This window comes from Arachis hypogaea, chromosome 17, assembly GCF_003086295.3.
Source record: "Arachis hypogaea cultivar Tifrunner chromosome 17, arahy.Tifrunner.gnm2.J5K5, whole genome shotgun sequence".
Classification (NCBI taxonomy): domain Eukaryota; kingdom Viridiplantae; phylum Streptophyta; class Magnoliopsida; order Fabales; family Fabaceae; genus Arachis; species Arachis hypogaea.
The window spans coordinates 9534590-9556003 of NC_092052.1; the positions used below are offsets into that span (position 1 = coordinate 9534590).

The 21414-nt window shown below is 31.9% G+C and overlaps 1 protein-coding gene across 2 annotated transcripts; it reads right to left on the reverse strand.

Annotated features, from left to right (window-relative positions):
- Window positions 1-9887, reverse strand: LOC112766395 (uncharacterized). Of its 2 annotated transcripts, XM_072222309.1 has the most exons (7): window positions 9736-9887; window positions 8500-8689; window positions 2048-2144; window positions 1639-1777; window positions 1272-1389; window positions 430-804; window positions 1-163 (listed from the first exon to the last, which is right to left on the reverse strand). In XM_072222309.1, exons 2-4 carry the CDS (start codon window positions 8671-8673, stop codon window positions 1710-1712), a joined length of 339 nt encoding a protein of 112 aa, XP_072078410.1. In that variant the 5' UTR covers window positions 8674-8689; window positions 9736-9887; the 3' UTR covers window positions 1-163; window positions 430-804; window positions 1272-1389; window positions 1639-1709. The 2 variants fall into 2 exon arrangements, with proteins under 2 accessions (XP_072078410.1, XP_072078409.1); XM_072222308.1 differs by lacking the exon at window positions 1-163 and having other exon boundaries at window positions 337-827.
- Window positions 9888-21414: the final 11527 nt, after the last annotated feature.

Here is a 21414-nt window from a genome sequence, read left to right on the forward strand (position 1 = left end):
CGTCGTGGAGTTGGAGACCTGTTCTTGAAGGGCGCAAGGTGATTGAGAAAGCTTGTTATGAAAAATAGGTTCTGATGCTAATGTCCGTATCTTCCAAGATCCCTGGCTCCCACTACCATTTCCCTTTAATGTCCCTCAAGCTGCAATCACAATCCAACCGAATCTACAAGTGTATTATGTTAGTGTGCTACTAAATCCTAATAGAAGTTAGAACAAAAATCTGATTGAGTCAATTTTTCCATAAATTTTTTTCAATCAAACCATCAAAGGAGGAGGATGAAGTTAATTGGTGCTGGACAAAATCTGGTATATATGAAGTTGGATCAGGATAGAAGATTGCTTATGAGTTCTTTCATTCTCCTATTTTACCGAGGCCTCAGAATATACAAAATAACAGAGTATCGAATAGCATTTGAAAATTGAAATTACCTCATAAAATTAAGATTTTTTTTTTTGTGGAAGTCTTCATGAAAAGCTTTCGGCCGGTTTGCATCCACCTTTGCCACTTGCTCAAGATGCATGCTAAGAGATGAATCAATTTCTCATGCTTTGTTCCAATGCCCTCTGTCTTCAATAATGTGGAGACTAAGCTTAATAACTCCTGACCTATGGCAGAGAGAAGAGGAAACCTTTCCCAATTGGTAGCAATGAGCCTGATCTTAGGCAGCGACTAAAATCGACGGTAGACAAAAAATCCTCTTCATTGTGGCACTATGTTGGAGCACTTGGAAGGCGAAAAATCGGTGTGTCTTTGAGAAGTTAATAAGCCCAACGCCAGAGATAGTGCAAGAAGCCAGCAATTTACTGTATGAACACCATAGCCATACCTGATGGATGATGATATTTTCCTTTTATTCTTACATTACTTTTTCTTAAGCTATTTGTCTTCTAATCACGTTTGGTGATGATTTGGAAAACCCAATTTCTTTTGTACTTATAGAAATACCTTTATTTTTTTAATAATAAAATGACATTTATCTTTGTAAAAAAAAAAATACACATGTATTTGTGTATATGGTGGCTGATTTTTCAATATGAAAATAACATTTTTGTTAATTTAATTCATAAATTGATATAATGATTTGCCACTAGTTATATGTATGCCAAAAATCAGTCACTAAATGTGTATTGAATACATATTAAACATTGAAAATGAGTTAAACATGTATATTTATATACAAATATATAATAGCTTATATTTTATTATTGATTTTTTGTATGCATATAACATTTTTAAATAATTTAATTTTACATTTTTATCATCTACTTACCACACAATTTTTCATCACTACCAATAAACGCAGTGGGATGGATTGGAAGAAGTCAGCTTGTCAAAATCAACTAGGGCCAGGGCCAGCCAGTGCGATCGGCTAGGGACAGCCGAATGACCTTTTACATTTTAAATACACCAAATTATTTCACGTTCAACCAAATTCCTTAAAAAAATGAAGAGATTTGACTTTAATTATAAAGTAAATCTATAGAATTCACAAATCAATTCAATTTTTTTTGCATTAATTCCAAACAAAGAATTTGATTTTGAAATAAAAACAATTCTAATTCCATGGTGTTCCAAACAACCTAAATGATGAAATTGCTTTTTCAATCATAATAAAAGATTGGTTAATTAATAATTACCAATTGAGGTTTATTCTTGTAGTAAAGTGTCTAGTCCACCGCAACAAAGGGAACCAAAATTCCAATCTTGGCTATGAGAATTGTCCATGTTTAAAAGCCCCATGGTACTCGAAGAGGATGTCACCACTAGGAGTAAAACCTATTAGCAACGAAAAGAATAAAAAGTTAAATCTTTGGACAAAAATAGTACACTAAAATTAATCACTAAAATTAACTACTAATGTATTTGTGTATAAATACATGTGTGGTTTAATTTATTTTCAATGTATATTTGTATTCCAACCTGTATTTTATACCAGTGATTGATTTTGGTGACTAATTTTGTTGTACACGTAACATAATCGAAATAAATTAGATCTCTATAAGAACTTTCTCGATGGAAGTGAAATGTTCTAAGAAATCATCCTACATCTTATGTACTTCTTGAGTTGGTATCTAAGAAAATTTCTGTTCTCTTCTGTTGAGTAGAGCTTTCTAGGTAAGATGGAGCACATCATTCCAGGTACCTACAAAAGGCAAACCAAAGTTAGTTGTTATACCAAAAATTAATTGTTGAATAATGGAATAGGGTTATAGTGGCTATAATCACTAAGGATCATTTTTTTTTTCTTTTTCTTATTTTACAAAAGATAATATTTCATTTGAGGAAAACTCATATAATACTTACATATATATAAAAAAATTAGGGTAAAATATACTTTTTGTTCTAGGAGTTTGTTAAAAGTTTTAAAAATATTTCCAAATTTTATTTTGTTTTAATTTTATCTCAAAAAATTTCGATTTGCATTAAATATATCCTTGACGACTTTTCACAATAATAACTTTTAACACAAGTAAATTAGACATAATTGTCATGAATTATTATTAGATTGGTCCTAAACTTTACAAAAATTTAGCTGCCAAAGATATATTTGATACAAATCGAAAACTTAGAGACAAAATTGAAGCAAAATAAAATTTAGGAGTATTCTTATAAATTTTGACAAATTTCATAGACTTAAAAAATATATTTTACCCTAAAATTATAACTCACTTCATAAAAGACAAACAAATATTCTTTATGTTGAATTAAAACCTAAAAGTCGGGTTAATATTCAGACTACAAAGAATTTTGAATAGACAAATTTGAGTTTTCTAGTTTTTAGAACTACATAAAAAAATATTGCAACATTGTGAGATATTTTCTCTCCTATGAAAAAGTTTGAATTTTTTCTCTATCCGAAAATATTTCCACAATCGAAAAACAACTCTCGATGTATTCTTTCACATATCTTTACCACCATATACAAATTACTCATCAAGAAAAAATCAAGACACCACAAAAGAAAAGAAACATCCCCGTAAAGGATAAAGCCAGAAACCAAAGGGGGGGGGGGGATAACAACATCGAGGTTATTGAAGAGTAAGAACCATAAAGAAAACAAAGTCAAAACGTTGCGAAGCAAAGAGAGAAAGAGGGGTCCGGAGAGGAGAGAAAGGAGAACGAAAAGAAGAAATAGGGTGGAAGAAGAAGAAAGGATCGAGGAAGAAGTGAGGGAAAAAAGAAAGCATGGGAGGATAGAGAGAGAGGGAGGATCACTGCTGACTTACAAGGCTAATGGTGGAGGCAGTCCTCCACCAAACTAGCGCAGGTTCTCTTCTCCTCTGTCACAAACAAAACCTATATCTATTCTCTTAGAACTTAACCTTTTGGAAATAATATAAATAACAACTTTGCAAGGAAACTGATTCGGATACTAGCCAACTAGTATATGGATTGCAAAAGAAGTTCAACACGGAGGGGAAAAAAACCTAAATCCACACACCACAGTCCAAAATCATGCTGCTGCGCCGTGCCGCCCACCACTTTCCCTCGCTCAGAAGTCGTCCGCGCCGCCCACCACCTTCTTTCGCTCAAAATCATTCGGGTCCTTTTTTGTTGAATTTTCTCTTTGAAGCAAACTTGAATTCAAATTATCAAGAGAAACATTCAAAACCAAATGAAAAGAAACATAAAAAATATAAATAAAAAACATCTAGATCAAAATGAAAACAAGCATTCAAAGAACATCTGAAAATTAAGAAAATGAACATTTAAAACTATTAAAAAAATCATCTAAAACCTAAAAAAAAAAAAAAAAAACACTTAGTATTGTATTCATTAGTATTGGAGCAGGTAATCAATTTAATTATAGTTAAAATTCTACCATGATTGTAGAGATTGGTTGTTGATTTCATTGGACATGAAAACTAAATCAAGAATTCAAGATACATGTGTAATTCTCTCTTTCCTTTCTCTATTCTTTAGAGATATTAGAAACAAAACACAAAAAGTCTCCTACATAAATACATTTCTGTATTTCTAATAAAAAAAAAGTTACAAGTTTAAAACCATTTTAATTCAACCCCTTCTCAAAGTTTAGTAAAATCATCAGATAGAACATATTCAATCGCCCACTTTAAACATACCAGATATAATCAAACTAGTAATTGCCATTAAACTTAAACGGAACATAGTCATCTAATTTAAGCATACCAAAATCAAGTCAAGCAAGCTATAGTTAAGTAAGTAAAAACTTGCTATCCTAAAAATTTAAACATACCAAAAGAAAGTTAAGCAAATCATAGTTTGCTATCTAAAGAAACACCAAATACAAAATATATATGTTCAGTGCCAATGAGAGAGAAAACATAAGAATTAGAACTTGTTGAATTTATACTAAGAGTTAGAATACCAAATAAAAGATAACCATATATGTACCTCTATAATTCATGAAGCCAAGTGATTGAAGAATAATATTTGTGGGAGACTTTAGACAGTGTTTGGTTAGTAGGTGTGTCCATCTAATAAATAGATAGGGGTGAACGCGGATTGAATCAGATATAGCCAAAATTTCGATCCGATCCGCACTAAAATCATCGAATCGGATCCAATATCCGTAGTTTTTCAAGCTTGGATCGGATCTGCGGATCGGATATCAGATATCGGATATATCCGTAAAACATAAAAATATTTTTAAAAGCTTATTTTTATTAAAAAAATATCAATAAAATTCATTTTTTCTACAACAACAACAACAAAGCCTTGTCTCACTAGATGGGGTCGGCTACATGAATCAAACGATGTCATTGAATCTATAGAGAGACCATTTATATGTAGATCTCGTTTGACCACTTCATGGATAGTCTTCTTAGGTTTTTCTCTGCCTTTCACCCTTTGTCCATCTTCCATCTCATCCACTTCCTAACTGGGTGTTCTGTTTGTCTTTATTTTTTCTATTCTTTTAAATATGTTTACTCTTAAAATAATATTAAACATATTTTTCTTAAATAATTAAAATAATACAACATATACGATAATTATTAGTTAAAATAAAACATAAAGATAATATTTTTTTATTTCTTTCTTTATTTTTGCGGATACGCCGATATATAGATCGGATATGCGGATAAATACCCAAAATCCGCAATCCGATCCTGTTAGTGTGCGGATTAGATCCGATCTGATTCGATAGCCTTGCGGATAGGATCCATATCTGCAATTTTCAGATCAGATTCAGATAAACACGCGGATATGTGGAGTGGATCCAATCCATGAACACCCCTGTACATAGACATAGTGGCACACATCTATCACACATCTATCGTTTGGTTGGAGAGACAGAATTTTTTAAGGCTGCGTTTTTTTTGTGTATCCTTTAATACATAGACACAGAGACATAGACACAATAAGATACAAATTTTTTAAACTTGTTTGGTATACAAGTACAAAACAGAAGACACAAATTACAATCTTGTTAAATTTCAATATTACCTTTATTGTAAAGGATTTGAATCCTCTAAAATTTGAATTTTACTTTAGAAAGTAAAGTGTGATCTTCTATCATTGAATGATTTCTCTTTCATATTTATTCTTGGTCTCACCTATGAAATAAATGGTGAGAGATCACACTTTACTCTCTAAAGTGAAATTCAAACTTTAGAGGATCAAAATCCATGGTAAACTATTACCAGTACCACCACTACACAACTACCATCTCAGCCAAACTACCACTATTAACAATTAGCCACCATCTCAACAAAAAATAACCACCAATAATAATCTAAAACTAATCCAACAAAATTAATACAAAATTATTTTGACAAAATTTAACAAAAATTCAAACAAATAAAAAATTAAATTATACAAAAAAAATAGTGCCAGAAAGGAGAACGGATCTGGAACATGGTAAAAGAATACGGATCTGAAAAGACAATGCGGGAAAACAGAGAACGGGATCTGGATCGTCGACGAGAAGTGAAACAGAGGCAACAACTGCAAAAGGTGATGGCGGTAAGTAAAGAGAAAAAAAAGTGAGAAAGGAAAAAAGGGAGGAAGGAATGGGAGTAGTAGTGGTGGTCTAGATGGAAGAAAGGGGAGAAGCGGTGGTCGGGGTGGAAAGAAATGAGGAAGAGAGGCAAGAAGAGAAGATGAGAGGTTAAACTCTATGTTTTGGAAGTGGAAGGGAAAATGAATGAAAGGAAACTGAAGAAGGAGAAGAATTTGAAGGGTAATTTTGAAAATTAAATATTAAAAATATTATGTCTATGTCTCAAGTTTAGTGTTCTACCCCCTCCCTGCTATATACAAATTTTGTGTTTTTGTGTCTTACTAACTAAACAAAGAACGTCTACTTCGGTGTCTATGTCTTGGGTAGACACACCCACTAACCAAACACACGTTCTTCGTTTGGTTAGTAAGATACAAAATTCTGATAGACACGGGAAGACACAAAGGCACACAAAGAAACAAAATTTATGTATAGCAGGGAGGGGTGGAACACTAAACTTGAGACATAGACACAATATTTTTAACATTTAATTTTCATAGTTAACCTTCAAATTCTTCTCCTTTTTCAGTCTCCTTTCGTCCATTTTCTCTTCCACTACCGCCTCTCCTCCCGTCGTACCACCAGTCTACTGCCGCCATCCCATCCTCTCTTTTCTCCTCCCTCACTTTTTTTTCTTTTCACGGTTGTCTCTTTGCCCCAGTTTGCCACCGTCACTTTTTGTAGTTGTTGCTTCTGCTTCACTTCTGGTCGACGATCTAGATTTGCACACCGTTCTCTCATCTGTCACCATGTTTTCAGATCCATTCTCCATTTTTCCGCACACTGTGCTTCTAGATTCGTACTCTGTTACCACATTACGTTAGAGTTCTCTCTTCTGGTACTATTTTTTTGTTTTTGTATAATTTAATTTTTTATTTGTTTGAATTTTTGTTAAATTTTGTTAAAATAATTTTGTATTAATTTTGTTAGATTGAATTTTTTTGTTGATATTTATTAGATTAAATTTGTTATTTAATTTTAGATTATTATTGATAGTTATTTTTTATTGAAATGGTGATTGATTGTTAATGGTGGTAGTTTGGTTGAGACAATGCTTGTGTAATGGTGATAGTTTACAATAAGGGTAATATTAAAATTTAACAAGATTGTGATTTATGTCTTCTGTTTGATATTTGTATACCAAACAAATTTAAAAAATTTGTGTCTTGTTGTGTATGTATCTTCAATGTCTATGTATTAAAGGATACACAAAAAACGCAGCCTAAATGGCTCTTCAAGAAGTTGAGACACGGATTTTTTTATGTAGGACACAAATTTTTTATTCATTTTTACCATTAATATTTTGTGATTCTCCAAATCTACCCTCCTTCCCCAGACATTCCCTTGTTCTCCTTTACTCTCACCAACATGCTGTCTTTTGCTTCTCTTCCATGACAACAATTCTCTCTCTCCCTTCCATAACTTTCTTTTTTTTTTTTAATTTTTTTTTTTTTTGATAATAATCTATATATGAGTTTTGTTACCTCTCTATTTGAGTTGTTGAAAATATTGATAGTGATTGTACCAATGTTTAAAGAAAAGTAATAAATTGAAGTAGAGACAGTGGATGTGGTGTTACAGTGATATGGTGTTGATGATGAAAAGAGAAGAATAATATTAATATTTTAATATAATTGTGATTTGTGTCTTGTGTTATGTATTATTTACCAAACAAAAAAAAATGTATGGTTATGTCCATGTCTATTTGTATCTATGTCTTATTTTCTTCCACCTATTAACCAAACACAGCCTTGGTACTCGAGAACACACATTCTGTCTAATCTCCTCAAAGGTGGCGGGATGGATATATATAATGATCAAGACGGGATGGATATATATAATGATCAAGACGAAGAATTAGAACGATAACTATAAATGTATGTACCTCTGTAATTCAAGATTCAGGAGGTCAAATAGTTGAAGGATAATATTTGTGTGCGGCTTTGGTACTTGAAAACATACATCCTATCTAATCTTCTCAAAGGTGACACATGATGGATCCTTTAGCTATCAAGAGAATTAGACAAAAGTGTAGATCTTTCCCTTATAATATGTATATATAGTGATCAAGAATTAATCATCAAAGACTTAAATCATAAAGATTTTACACTATTATTTTATCTCATCATGTACACTAATAATTAAGTGTATATAGTGACATCCAAAATTCAAAATGAATCACTCAATCACGTCATGAACTTATAAGAATATCAGGCTTAAACATTCAACCCGTTTTCACATAAACAAAAGCCAACCATCAATTAAAAGCCAGTGTACTTTTGAATTTTTTAATTTTTTATTAATAGTTTTGCTAGCCTAAATGTGTTTATTTTGGCTATTCTACCGTAAATAACATAAAAATAACTATATTAGGTATATATTAAAATCAGTATAATATATATTAAAAAATAAAATACCTAAAAATAAGTTAAATTATATATAGTCTAAAGTATCAAAACTGACCATAAAAGATTACAAACAAATCTCTAAAAAAATTAAAATTAATTTGTACCATGAAGGAGTGGTGGTCATTGTTGTCAGCTTTTTGAGAGTGCCAGGTGATGTTGAAATTGTTGGTATCATTGGTGGTGGTGTTGTTCATGGCAGAATTAGAGTTGAATTTTGGGGAATTTAAGGGTTGAAGGAGGCATTGTTGGTATACTGCTTTGTGCATCCAGTAACCCATTGGTCAACGACAAATCCTTAAATAGAATTCAGTACCGCAGCGAATTAATCTTTGTGAACGAAAAGATACCATAGAAAACCAAAAAGTAAAAGTGAAAAGAAAACCAATGTAAAAGTAGAGGAAGTGGAGTGATGAGAGAAGAGAGGATTTGAAAAAGGAACTGAGAATAATTAGGTTAGTTTAAAAGAGTAGATTGAAAATTTATAATAAATTTTTAGGATTTAGATAACTTTATCTATAAAAGCCCATCTTTTCTTTTTATTATAAATAGGACCCAAGGCCCAAAAACAAACAACACTAAATAGCAAACTTCCTCAAGAAGCTAACACCCATTTCATTATCTTGAAGATTTGGAATTACAATGTCAGGGAATCCATATTACCCATCTTTTATGAAAAGACTATAAGTTAGTTTTAATTTTTTTATAGACAGATTTGTCAACATTATAATTTTTTTTATATTTTAGTATTATACATATATTTATACACAAATATGCGATAAACATTCAATATTTTTGTTCCATAAAAGTATAATAAAGTGTCATTACTAAATATAAGTAGATTCAAAAATAGTGGCAATCAAAATCATGAAAAAATGCAACACTACCAAATAATATTTTTACTTGGTAACTATAGAACACCAAATGGTATAGTCTCCTCGTACTCAATTAAGAGGTTGCAGGTTAGAGTTTTCATATTTTCAATAAAAAAAAAGTTATTCGATAAACAACTATTTTCATTTAACTCAATTTTTCACACATTTTCTCAAACACCTCGTGTGCAACACATTTGCTTCCATGTAGACAAGTCTAACATACATCTGTTTGAACTCTACTTTCAAATTCTTTTTGCAGATATAAAGATCCAACCTCAAACTATACATCTTGATCCAAACTAAAACTATGAAATTTCAACACTCAGTTCATTTTTTCACAAAATTTGAACTTTTTAACTCCCTTAACTTAAATCCTTGGTTTCAACATCCATTTTGCTACCCACTCAACAAATCTCGTATTTAAGCAACAACAAGAAATAAATGAATGTTTTTATGCACAGAAATTACCTTCATGTACCAAAGAAGAAGACTTAGAAGCATGGACGTTGCAAATCATCCTAAACTCCCAAGGGATTTGTATTTTGCTAAGGAGATTTTTGGGGTTGGACTATATAAATTGAAAAAGATGAAGAAGAGAGGTGTTTTATAATGGGTGTGACGTGTGAGTGGCACGGAGGCGTGGTTTTGTAAAGTTTTTGGACAGTTGTTTGACACGTAGTTTTTAAATGAATAGGAATGCTTTTACTGTTTTACAACCATTAAGGCAAGGGTAATGCTATAGTGCTGAAGGAGAAAATTTTCGGTAGCTGCTGAAATTAGGTGGTATTGTAGAAAAATTTACGCGTGTATTTATTGTCTTCAAAATCCCGACAAATTCTGCAATGTGCCCAGGAATTGATGAAAGAGAAAAGTTAATTAGATGTTATTTGATTTTGTTAATAACGATGATTAGGTTGTTGGGCTTTTTTTAAAAGTCCAATAAATATTTGGTATGTAATATATTGCAGGTCCAAAAAAGATTGAGTGTTGTGATAAAAAATATTGTACAGCCTAATAAAATGAATAATGATAATAATAATAGCACAGTAATTATAAATAATTTCTGGCTACCCAAAAAAGAAATCAAATTCCAAATGAAGTGTAGGAAGAAATTATTTATACAATATTTAGGGTTAATTGCATATTATACAGGTTAAATATTTTAAATTATATATGTAGCCTTTAGATTTTAAAAAATATGTGAAATTATTTTTTATTTTATTTTAAATGTGAAAATAGCTAGACCTTTTAGTTAATTTTCTAAAATGTTTATTTTAATTAAAATAAGTGTGTAAATTATGCGTAGATTTTTTTTTAATCTTTCTTAAATATGCCACTTTGACAAATAATATAAAAAGACACGTATATATAGATAGGTTCACAAACATCGCTACTTCATGAATGTTTTTTTTTTATTATTATTAAAGATAGGGACACTCAAAAGTATGACTTTTTAGATGAATATAAGAAAACTATACTATTTGAATTATAACTCATTAGACTACTTCATGTATGTTAGTTGTTGTTTGTTTTAGGTATGAATAATATATAAAAATATACTTTATGAAATTAGATTACTCATAATTTATTTAATATTATTTTATTTAGTACTATTTTAGATTATAAATATTACTTTGATATGATTCTATTATTAATTATAGTTAGTTTTTTATTTATTTTGTCTTTTTTAGTAGAATGAATAATTTATATTTAAAAAAAATTACAATGATAAATATAATATACAACTATTACAATTACAAATTTTTGATAGAGGTAAACAAATAATAAAAAAAAGTTTGTACACAGAAAAAATAAAGTACCAACAAAAATAGAAGACAAGATTTCAATTCATTTGGGACTTGATTTCTTTTTTGGTACCAATAAATTATATATAAATACTTAAATAGTGTGAATATTTTTATCATTATTCATTTTATAGGACTGTACAATATTTTTATCACAACACCAATCTTTTTTGGATTCGCAAGAGATTATATACCAAACATTCTTTGTGTTGTGATAAGGATACTTTATCATACCTTACGTGGATGATCATTTTCCATGATATATAGTTTCTCAAGAATGACTTCATTTAATATGAAGTTGAAAAAGTTACCTAATGTACGTGTATAAATAGAGGCTTAAGCCTCTAACAATTACACACAAGCAATAATACAAATACAAAATCTTCTCTTTCTTTCTACGTACAAAAGTTCTTTTCTATTCATATACTACAATAACAACAGAATAAATATATTATCCTTCCTTCCTTCTCATACAAATAAATCCTCTTTTATGTTACAATCAAATACCCTTTTCCTTATATTATTATTACAATTCTTCCTCTTCTTTTATTTTATAAGTATTTTAAATTCTATTTTCTATTACTCTTTACATATAATATTAATAGCAATATTAACCATCTTTATTATATTGAGATTGCAACAATAAACAGATGCGATTCTCTCTCTCTTTATTTTTAATACTTCTTTCTATCTTTGTATATATATACACATTACAACATATAATATTATTATACATATATAAATTATTATTGGGCTAATTATTTTAATACTAGAGTCTTCTATTTGTACATCTCTATTATATATATCTTTTATTTCACAACACGTTATCAGCACGAGACTCTGATCAAATCTTTAGGAAGACTCAGGTAACAAATTTTCATTATGTCGAAGCTCTCTCATCTTGAATTCAATGCTCTCGATATATCTGGAAACAATTATTTATCATGGATACTAGATGCTGAAATCCATCTTGATTCAATGGATCTTGGAGATACCATTAAGGCTGAAAATAATGCATCCCACAAGGATAAAGCTAAAGCCATGATTTTTCTCCGTCGTCATCTTGACGAAGGATTGAAAAATGAGTATCTTACATTAAAAGATCCTGCAGATCTTTGGAAAGACCTTGAAGAAAGGTATAATCATCAGAAAACGGTGATACTTCCTCAGGCCCGATATGAATGGACGCATTTGCGTTTACAAGATTTTAAATCTATAAATGAATATAATTCTGCAATATTTCGAATCACCTCACGAATGAAATTGTGTGGGGAAAAAATAACGGATCATGATATGTTGGAGAAAACTTTCTCAACCTTCCATGCCTCGAATGTGCTCCTGCAGCAGCAGTAGCGAGAGAAAGGGTTCAAAAAATATTCTGAGTTAATTTCTTGCCTTCTTGTTGCCGAACACAACAATGAGTTGTTATTAAAAAATCATGAAGCGCGCCCAGCTGGCGCCGCCCCATTTCCTGAAGTAAATGCGGCAAATCATTACCCCAGAAGAGGTAAATGGCAAGCTTTTAATAACAAGAAAAATTATGGAAGGAAAAGGAATTATGTTCAAAAGAGAGGATCTCACCAGAAGTGGGACAAAGAAAAGAATATCGGGCAGAATAAATCAACCGAGGAGAAGTGTTTCCGCTGTGGTGGAAAGGGCCATTGGTCTCGTACCTGTCGTACCCCAAGGCACCTAGTCGATCTTTACCAGGCATCTTTGAAAAAGAACGACAAAGGAAAGGAAACAAATTTTGTTTCAAATGATGCTGAGAACTCCACCACTCATTATGATGTATCTGATTTCTTTGAGGATCCTGAAGGAAATATTGGTCATTTGATCAATGATGGAATAGTTTAATCTATGAGATTGTGAAGTATATATGTAAATAAATAATGTAAAGAACTTATTGTTAAGTTTTATTTTCTATGTATTTAAGTTTCAAATGTGATGTACATAAATAATGAAATATTAATATTTATGAATTTTGAAATTATTAATTGTGTCAAATTTTAAAATAAAATTTTAGTATATGACATTATTTTATGTACAGTATTTCTTAGAAAAATAATTCTGATCAAGTATTCAATTTATCTGTACATACTACTCATTCTATTATTATTTGTTTTTGAAGAGAATGGCAAGGATATGTAATGAAGATGTATGCCTTGCGGATAGTGCAAGTTCGCACACTATTCTCAAAAGTGATATATATTTTACCCATCTTGTGCCAAAAGAGGAATATGTTAACACTATTATTGGCTCAGGCAATGTGATAGAAGGCTCCGGAAGAGCTATAATTTTGTTTCCTGGAGGAACAAAATTTATAATAAATAATGCACTATTATCTACCAAGTCTCTGAGAAACTTGTTGAGTTTCAAAGATATTCGCCGAAATTGATATCATGTTGAGACGATGAATGAAGGAAATCATGAGTATTTATGTATCACAACTCATGATTCAGATAAGAAAGTTATATTAGAAAAATTACCCTCACTTTCATCTGGGTTGTATTATACTAAGATTAGTGCAATTGAATCACATGCCACTGTAAACCAGAAGTTTACTAGCCCAAATGAATTCATAACTTGGCACGACCGTTTGGGCCATCCGGGAACAACCATGATGAGAAGAATTATTGAAAACTCTCATGGACATTCACTAAAGGACCAGAAGATTCTTAAAACTAGTGAATTTTGTTGTGCTGCATGTTCTCAAGGAAAGTTAATTTTAAAGCCATCACCAGTAAAGATTGGATTTGAGTCTCCTGAATTCCTGGAAAGGATTCAAGGTGATATATGTGGACCTATTCATCCACCATGTGGATCTTTTAGATATTTTATGGTCCTGATAGACGCATCTTCGAGATGGTCACATGTGTGCTTATTATCTTCTCGCAACCTGGCGTTTGCGAGATTACTGGCTCAAATTATTCGATTAAAAGCACAATTTCCAAAAAATCCAATCAAAGCAATTCGTCTTGATAATGCTGGTGAATTTACTTCCCAAGCTTTTGATGCTTATTGTATGGCTAATGGAATAAGTGTTGAACATCCAGTAGCTTATGTTCACACACAAAATGGGTTAGCAGAATCACTTATTAAGCGCCTCCAATTAATTGCTATACCCTTGCTTATGAGAACAAATCTCCCAACCTCGGTTTGGGGGCATGCTATTTTACATGCCGCAGCACTTATTCGTTTGAGGCCAACGAGTTATCATCAATTCTCTCCTATACAATTAGCTTTTGGCCAGCAGCCAAATGTTTCCCATTTAAGAATATTTGGGTGTGCGATATATGTTCCCATTGCACCACCTAATCGCACCAAAATGGGACCCCAAAGAAAATTGGGGATATATGTTGGATATGATTCTCCCTCTATAGTGAGGTATCTTGAGATACAAACTGGTGATGTGTTTAAAGCCCGGTTTGCGGATTGTCATTTTGATGAATCAAAATTTCCAACATTAGGGGGAGAAAATAAGCTTCCTGAAAAGGAACTTAATTGGAATGCATCATCATTGATGCATTTAGATCCTCGATCAGCGCAATGTGAACTAGAAGTTCAAAAGATTATACATTTGCAAAGAATAGCAAATGAATTGCCTGATGCATTTTCCGATACAAAGAGGATAACCAAATCTTATATGCCAGCGGAAAATGCCCCAATTCGAATTGATGTCCCAGTAGGACAAGTAGCTACTGAAGCGAATTCACGCCAGAAGCGTGGCAGGACGGAAAATGTCCCAATTCGAATTGATGTCCCAGTAGGACAAATAGCCACTGAAGCAAATACACGCCAGAAGCGTGGCAGGCCTGTCGGTTCCAAAGACAAAAATTCTCGAAAGAGAAAAGAGGTAAATATGATTCCTGTTGAAAAAGACATAGTAGAGACACCCGCAGTTGTCCAAAATTCTGATATAACGCCAGAAGACGTTCAGGTACCTGAAAATTGTGAAAATGACGAGATCTCGATAAATTATGTCTTTACAGGAGAGAAATGGGACCGAAATAAGACAATTGTCAATGAAATATTTGCATATAACGTGGCATTAGATATCATGCATGAAAGTGAGGATCTTGAGCCAAGATCAGTCGAAGAATGTCGACAAAGAAGTGATTGGCCAAAATGGGAAGCAGTCATGAAGGCTGAATTAGACTCACTTGCAAAACGTGAAGTCTTTGGACCTGTAGTCCGTACACCTGCAGATGTAAAACCTGTTGGATACAAATGGGTATTTGTGAGAAAACGAAATGAGAAAAATGAAGTTGTGCGCTACAAAGCCCGACTTGTGGCACAAGGTTTTTCACAAAGGCCCGGTATAGATTATGAAGAAACGTATTCCCCAGTAGTGGATGCGATAACATTGCGTTATTTGGTCAGTTTATCTGCATATCATAAACTGCATATGCATTTAATGGATGTGGTAACAGCCTATTTATACGGCTCATTAGACCGGGATATCTATATGAAAGTCCCCGAAGGACTAAAGATATCTAAACCATCCAATGAATATTCGCAAGGGTTATACTCAGTCAAATTGCAAAGATCTTTATATGGTCTAAAGCAATCTGGACGAATGTGGTATAATCGTCTTACTGAGTATCTGGCCAAAAACGGTTTCAAGAATGATGATATATGCCCGTGTGTTTTCATAAAGAAAACTGCTTCTGGATTCATTATAATTGCTGTGTACGTTGATGATTTAAATATCATTGGGACTCCTGAAGAGATTCCAACAATTATAAAAATTCTAAAAGAAGAGTTTGAGATGAAAGATCTTGGAAGAACTAAATTTTGTCTCGGCCTGCAGATCGAGCATATAAAAAGTGGGATCTTTATTCATCAAACAACATACACAGAAAAGATCTTGAAAAGATTTTATATGGATAAGTCACATCCATTAAGTACCCCAATGATTGTAAGATCTTTAGATGTGAAAAAGGATCAATTCCGTCCTAAAGAAGAAAATGAAGATATCCTTGGTCCTGAAGTACCATATCTTAGTGCCATTGGAGCGCTAATGTATCTTGCTAATAATACGCGACCTGACATATCATTCGCGGTGAATTTACTAGCAAGGTATAGTTCCTCTCCAACCAGAAGACATTGGAGTGGAATCAAACAAATTTTTCGATATCTTCATGGGACGGTTGATATGGGTTTGTTTTATCCCTATGGATCCAAGTCACAATTAGTTGGCTATGCAGATGCTGGATACTTGTCTGATCCACATAAAGGGAGATCTCAAACAGGATACCTGTTCACATATGGTGGTACAGCTATATCATGGAGGTCCACGAAACAAACGATTGCAGCAACCTCCTCTAATCATGCTGAAATACTGGCGATTCATGAAGCTAGTCGCGAGTGTTTTTGGCTGAGGAGTTTGATTCAATATATTATGTCATCATGTGGACTGATTGATCATAAGATAGCTCCAACTGTCCTGTTTGAAGATAATACAGCATGCATTGCTCAACTTAAGGGTGGATACATCAAAGGTGATAGAACAAAGCATATTTCTCCCAAATTCTTCTTCACTCATGACCTTCAAAATCAAGGGACAATTGATGTCCAACAGATCCGTTCAAGTGACAATCTGGCAGATTTATTCACAAAGTCACTCCCAAAATCCTCCTTTGAAAGATTGGTACATGAGATTGGGATGCGCCGATTTCGAGACATTAAATGATGTCGGCAAGAGGGGGAGACTGTACTCTTTTTTCCTTGGTCAGGTTTTTTTTCCCATTGGGTTTTTCTTGACAAGGTTTTTAATGAGGCAGTCCCCATCACAAAGGATTTTGTACTCTTTTTCCTTCACTAAAGTTTTTTTTCCCATTGGGTTTTCTTTAGTAAGGTTTTAACGAGGCATAATCCTAAATGGTCATCCAAGGGGGAGTGTTGTGATAAGGATACTTTATCATACCTTACGTGGATGACCATTTTCCATGATATATAGTTTCTCAAGAATGACTTCATTTAATATGAAGTTGAAAAAGTTACCTAATGTACGTGTATAAATAGAGGCTTAAGCCTCTAACAATTACACACAAGCAATAATACAAATACAAAATCTTCTCTTTCTTTCTACGTACAAAAGTTCTTTTCTATTCATATATTACAACAACAACAGAATAAATATATTATCCTTCCTTCCTTCTCATACAAATAAATCCTCTTTTATGTTACAATCAAATACCCTTCTCCTTATATTATTATTACAATTCTTCCTCTTCTTTTATTTTATAAGTATTTTAAATTCTATTTTCTATTACTCTTTACATATAATATTAATAGCAATATTAACCATCTTTATTATATTGAGATTGCAACAATAAACAGATGCGATTCTCTCTCTCTTTATTTTTAATACTTCTTTCTATCTTTGTATATATATACACATTACAACATATAATATTATTATACATATATAAATTATTATTGGGCTAATTATTTTAATACTAGAGTCTTCTATTTGTACATCTCTATTATATATATCTTTTATTTCACAACACTTTGGACTCCCAAAAAAAGCCTAACAACTTAATCATCACCATTAACAAAATCAAATGACATTTAATTAATTGGCCTCTTTCATCAATTCTCTGGACACACGACAAGACTTGTCGGGAACCTTAGAAACAATAAACACACGTGTAAACTCCTCTACTGCGCCATTTAATTTCAGCACCTACTGAAAATTTTCTCTCTCAGCACCATAGCATTACCCTTAAGGCAATCGTATTTTTAAATGTTAGTTTATATTTATTAAAATAAAAAAAATTAATATATTTTTATATATTAATAATTTTTTTAATTTAATTTTTATATTTATATTATTAAAAATTATTTTTAATTTAATTTATTAAATATAGATATTTATATTTTTTAAAAATTAGCATTAATAAATTATGAAAAAGTATAGAAAAATAACGTATATATTAAATAATGCGAATAACGGATTAAAAAAGAAATGTGAAAGTAATTTTAAATTTTAGATTTTTAATTAATTAAATATGGTCAAATTTAAAAATTTAGGATTAGCACCCTTAAACATATTCATACTACGTACGATTTCTACTATAATTATTAGAATCGAATTGATAATCAAACCGATTAGACTGTTGGTTTATTAGATTACTAATTGAATCGGTAGATTATTATTGAACCGATAGAATCGGTTCTATATAAATTAAAAATATAAAATAGTCAAAAATTTAAAATTAAAATTTGAAATACATATATTTACTAATATTTTAAGAATAATTAAGTCTCAAATTCTAAAATAACTAGTACAAAGATAAACATAAAATTAATTAGTACTACTACAATAATATCTTAATTTGACACAATAAAAATAACAATTCATAAATTATATTAAATTGTATATAATTTTTTTTGTAACAAGTAATTTTTATTTTATTTTTATTTTTATATTAAATTTTTTATTTTAAAAATTTATTAATTAATTTATACCTATTACATTGTATTATTCATGTGTAAATAACCATGTAATTTATTTATTTAAATTTGTTAGTCCAATTGAAATTGATAAACAGAAATTATTGTCTATGGTCTCTAAAAAATAAAGGTTTAATTTTTTTAATTTTAGTTTTTCTAAAAGATGAAAATCATGGAACACTTAAACAAGTCCAACAATATCTAGTGGGGAAAAAGAAAAACAAATATCCGTTGCCCAACTCTGACAAAAAATAGGGCCCAATTTGATTATAATTTTTTGACATGTAAAGCAACACACATAACAAAGTGCAACACATTATAGCCCACTGGCTACTGGCTAGAGGGATGCAAAAATTCCATTTGAGCGTGGCTTCAAATCCCAACTCAGTAGATTAAACCGGACCAATTTATGGTTTGGTTCGTCATTTTTTTGGTCAAATGGGCTATTCCGATGTCCGATCAGGTTCTTGCAACTACAGCTATTACTTGTCCGTATGAGAATTTGTATTTGAATTTGTTAAATTTAATCAAAATTTAAATATTTTTGAGCCACTATGAATATTACTTTGAGTTGTGTGCAATTTGGTTTATTTCAAGTAGCATTCGGACAGATTTGACAGAGTTCGTCTAGAAGAAAAGGAAGAAAGTGGACGATGTTGTCAACCCTGACCTCCTCACACTCTAACGAGCATAAATTGAACTACAAAGGTCCAATTGACACGGTTTTAGCGGCATTGGAAAGCTAACTTCCAAAGGTTTCCAACGATATATAATAGTATACACTTCTTCGTCTGGAATCACGGCATTGGTGGCACCAAACTTGGGATTTTCCAAGTTTCGCACCATGATCATTGCAAACTCTCCAAACGCACTGACATCCCATGTTTGGCGTTAAGAGCAAGGAAAGCCACAATAATCACACGGGTGGAGTGGCTCCAAACTTGGCCTAGCCCAAATTTGGCGCCAGGTTCAACAAAGTTGGTGGTCCTCACAAGGTTGTCAAACTCGCGAGTCTAAGTAAACTCGTAGAGCTGATCTAGACTCGACTTACGAGTTAATTCGTAGACTCGTACAAATTCACCTGTTATGAAGTTTATATATATATAATGTATATTTACTCAATTATAACCCTTCAAAATTAATAATATCAATCTTAAAGCACATAATAAATTAAAATAGTAGCATACATTATAACAAATATTTTAAAATACACATTCAAATCCTCTATAATTATTCTTATACAAATACAATATAGAACACACAAAATTAAAAATTCTAAATCTGTAATACTAAATCTTTAATTGAACATTGAACAATATCAAATAATCAAATTAACTTTAATCAAAATAATTAATTACTAATCAGCCATAAATGGATGAACCATTTGGCTATCTAACATAAGCGATAAGCAATAGGTTAAAATTAGAAGCAATAAAAAAAAACTAAATCAAGAAGTAAACACTCAAAAATGGCATACAAAAAATAGAGGATACAGAAGAAAAGAAGGGGCAAAGTCCCAGCAACAGCAGATCGAAGGCAAGGGTGCAGCAGGCAGCGGTGGTGAGGGTGTAACAGCACGCAGCACGAAACAATGGCGACAAAGAGTCATGGATTTCACAACGGTGAAAACCAGAGCAGAGATAGGACTGTAGGAGAAGTAGTCGAACTCGTGAACGGTGATAGCACGATGGAGTTGCAGATAGTGGAGATGTGACGAAATACAAAGCAGAGGGCAACATAGGTAAAATTCACAAAGACAATGGCGCAAATAAGAGCAGAGGTAGCAGACGCAGGCGAACAGCGACAACTCGACGGGGAACAACGATTGCGGCAGAACATGGAGAAAGTGAGACTTGAGAGAAACGACGCAGATGAGTGAGTTGTGAGTAAGTTTTCTTTCATTCTTTGGGAGTGTTATCGTAACTCTAATAAAAAAAAGTGTTTTTTTTATTCAAAATAACGTTTTTTGAGCAAAAATGAAGAAAAAACACAAACTCACTAACTCGGTTCTAAACTCACGAGTTTGTCCGAGTTTGACCGAGTCTAGCCGAGTTTACTCAGGATAGAGTCTATGTCCGAGTTAACTCGATTCCATATCTAAACTCGTAAACTCGTACGAGTTTACGAGTTAACTCGAGAGTTTGACAACAATGGGTCCTCACGCCTATGCACAAGACAGCACGAAATCTTCTAGTAATTTTGATTAAAACTTTGTTTTATTTTATAATAAGAAAAGATATTATTTAGTCTTAGAAAATATATTTTACATTAATTAGGATTAGATATAAAACGAAAAAGATTCAGTCCTTCGGCCCGACTTCTCTCTTCCGCACTTTTGCACTTTCTCTCTGCTAGGGTTTATTTTCTCCATGAGCAACTAAATCTCCATTATTAAGGTTAGGAGCTCTGTTTATTTCTGTGGATTGAAATTATTGCTTTTCTATTTTGATTAATGTATTGATTCAGTTTCAAGTATTACTTTCGTACTTAATTTTATGAATCTGGGTGGAACGGAGGTATGACCCTTATTCTAGATACATTCTTGTGACCCTTGGAAGAGGTCTCTCACCTGAACACAGCTTGAAAGTAAATTCCTCCTAAATTGATAATTACATGAACTAATTGGGATACGTGACATATAATCCTATTAACTTTGGGTAATTAGGATTTTTGTGGCTAATAAACTAGAATTGGACTTAAACCTCTAATTGACATTAAGTGACCAAGGAATTGGCGGTTAACTAGGTTAGAGGAGACTAAATTACTAAGGAATTACTGTTTAGTCACATATAGTTTGCCATGAATTGAATCTTGCATGATTAAAATAGTTGATAAGAAATAGAAACCCGGAAGATAAACAACTCTGAAACCTTAAATG

Coding starts and splice junctions, on each gene's coding strand:
- LOC112766395 (XM_072222309.1), bottom strand. CDS start 8,673: ATGGGTTACTGGATGCACAAAGCAGTATACCAACAATGCCTCCTTCAA. Junction 2,145..8,499: donor ATGACCACCACTCCTTCATG/GTACAAATTAAT, acceptor TGCCTTTTGTAG/GTACCTGGAATGATGTGCTC. Junction 1,778..2,047: donor ACTCAAGAAGTACATAAGAT/GTAGGATGATTT, acceptor CGTTGCTAATAG/GTTTTACTCCTAGTGGTGAC.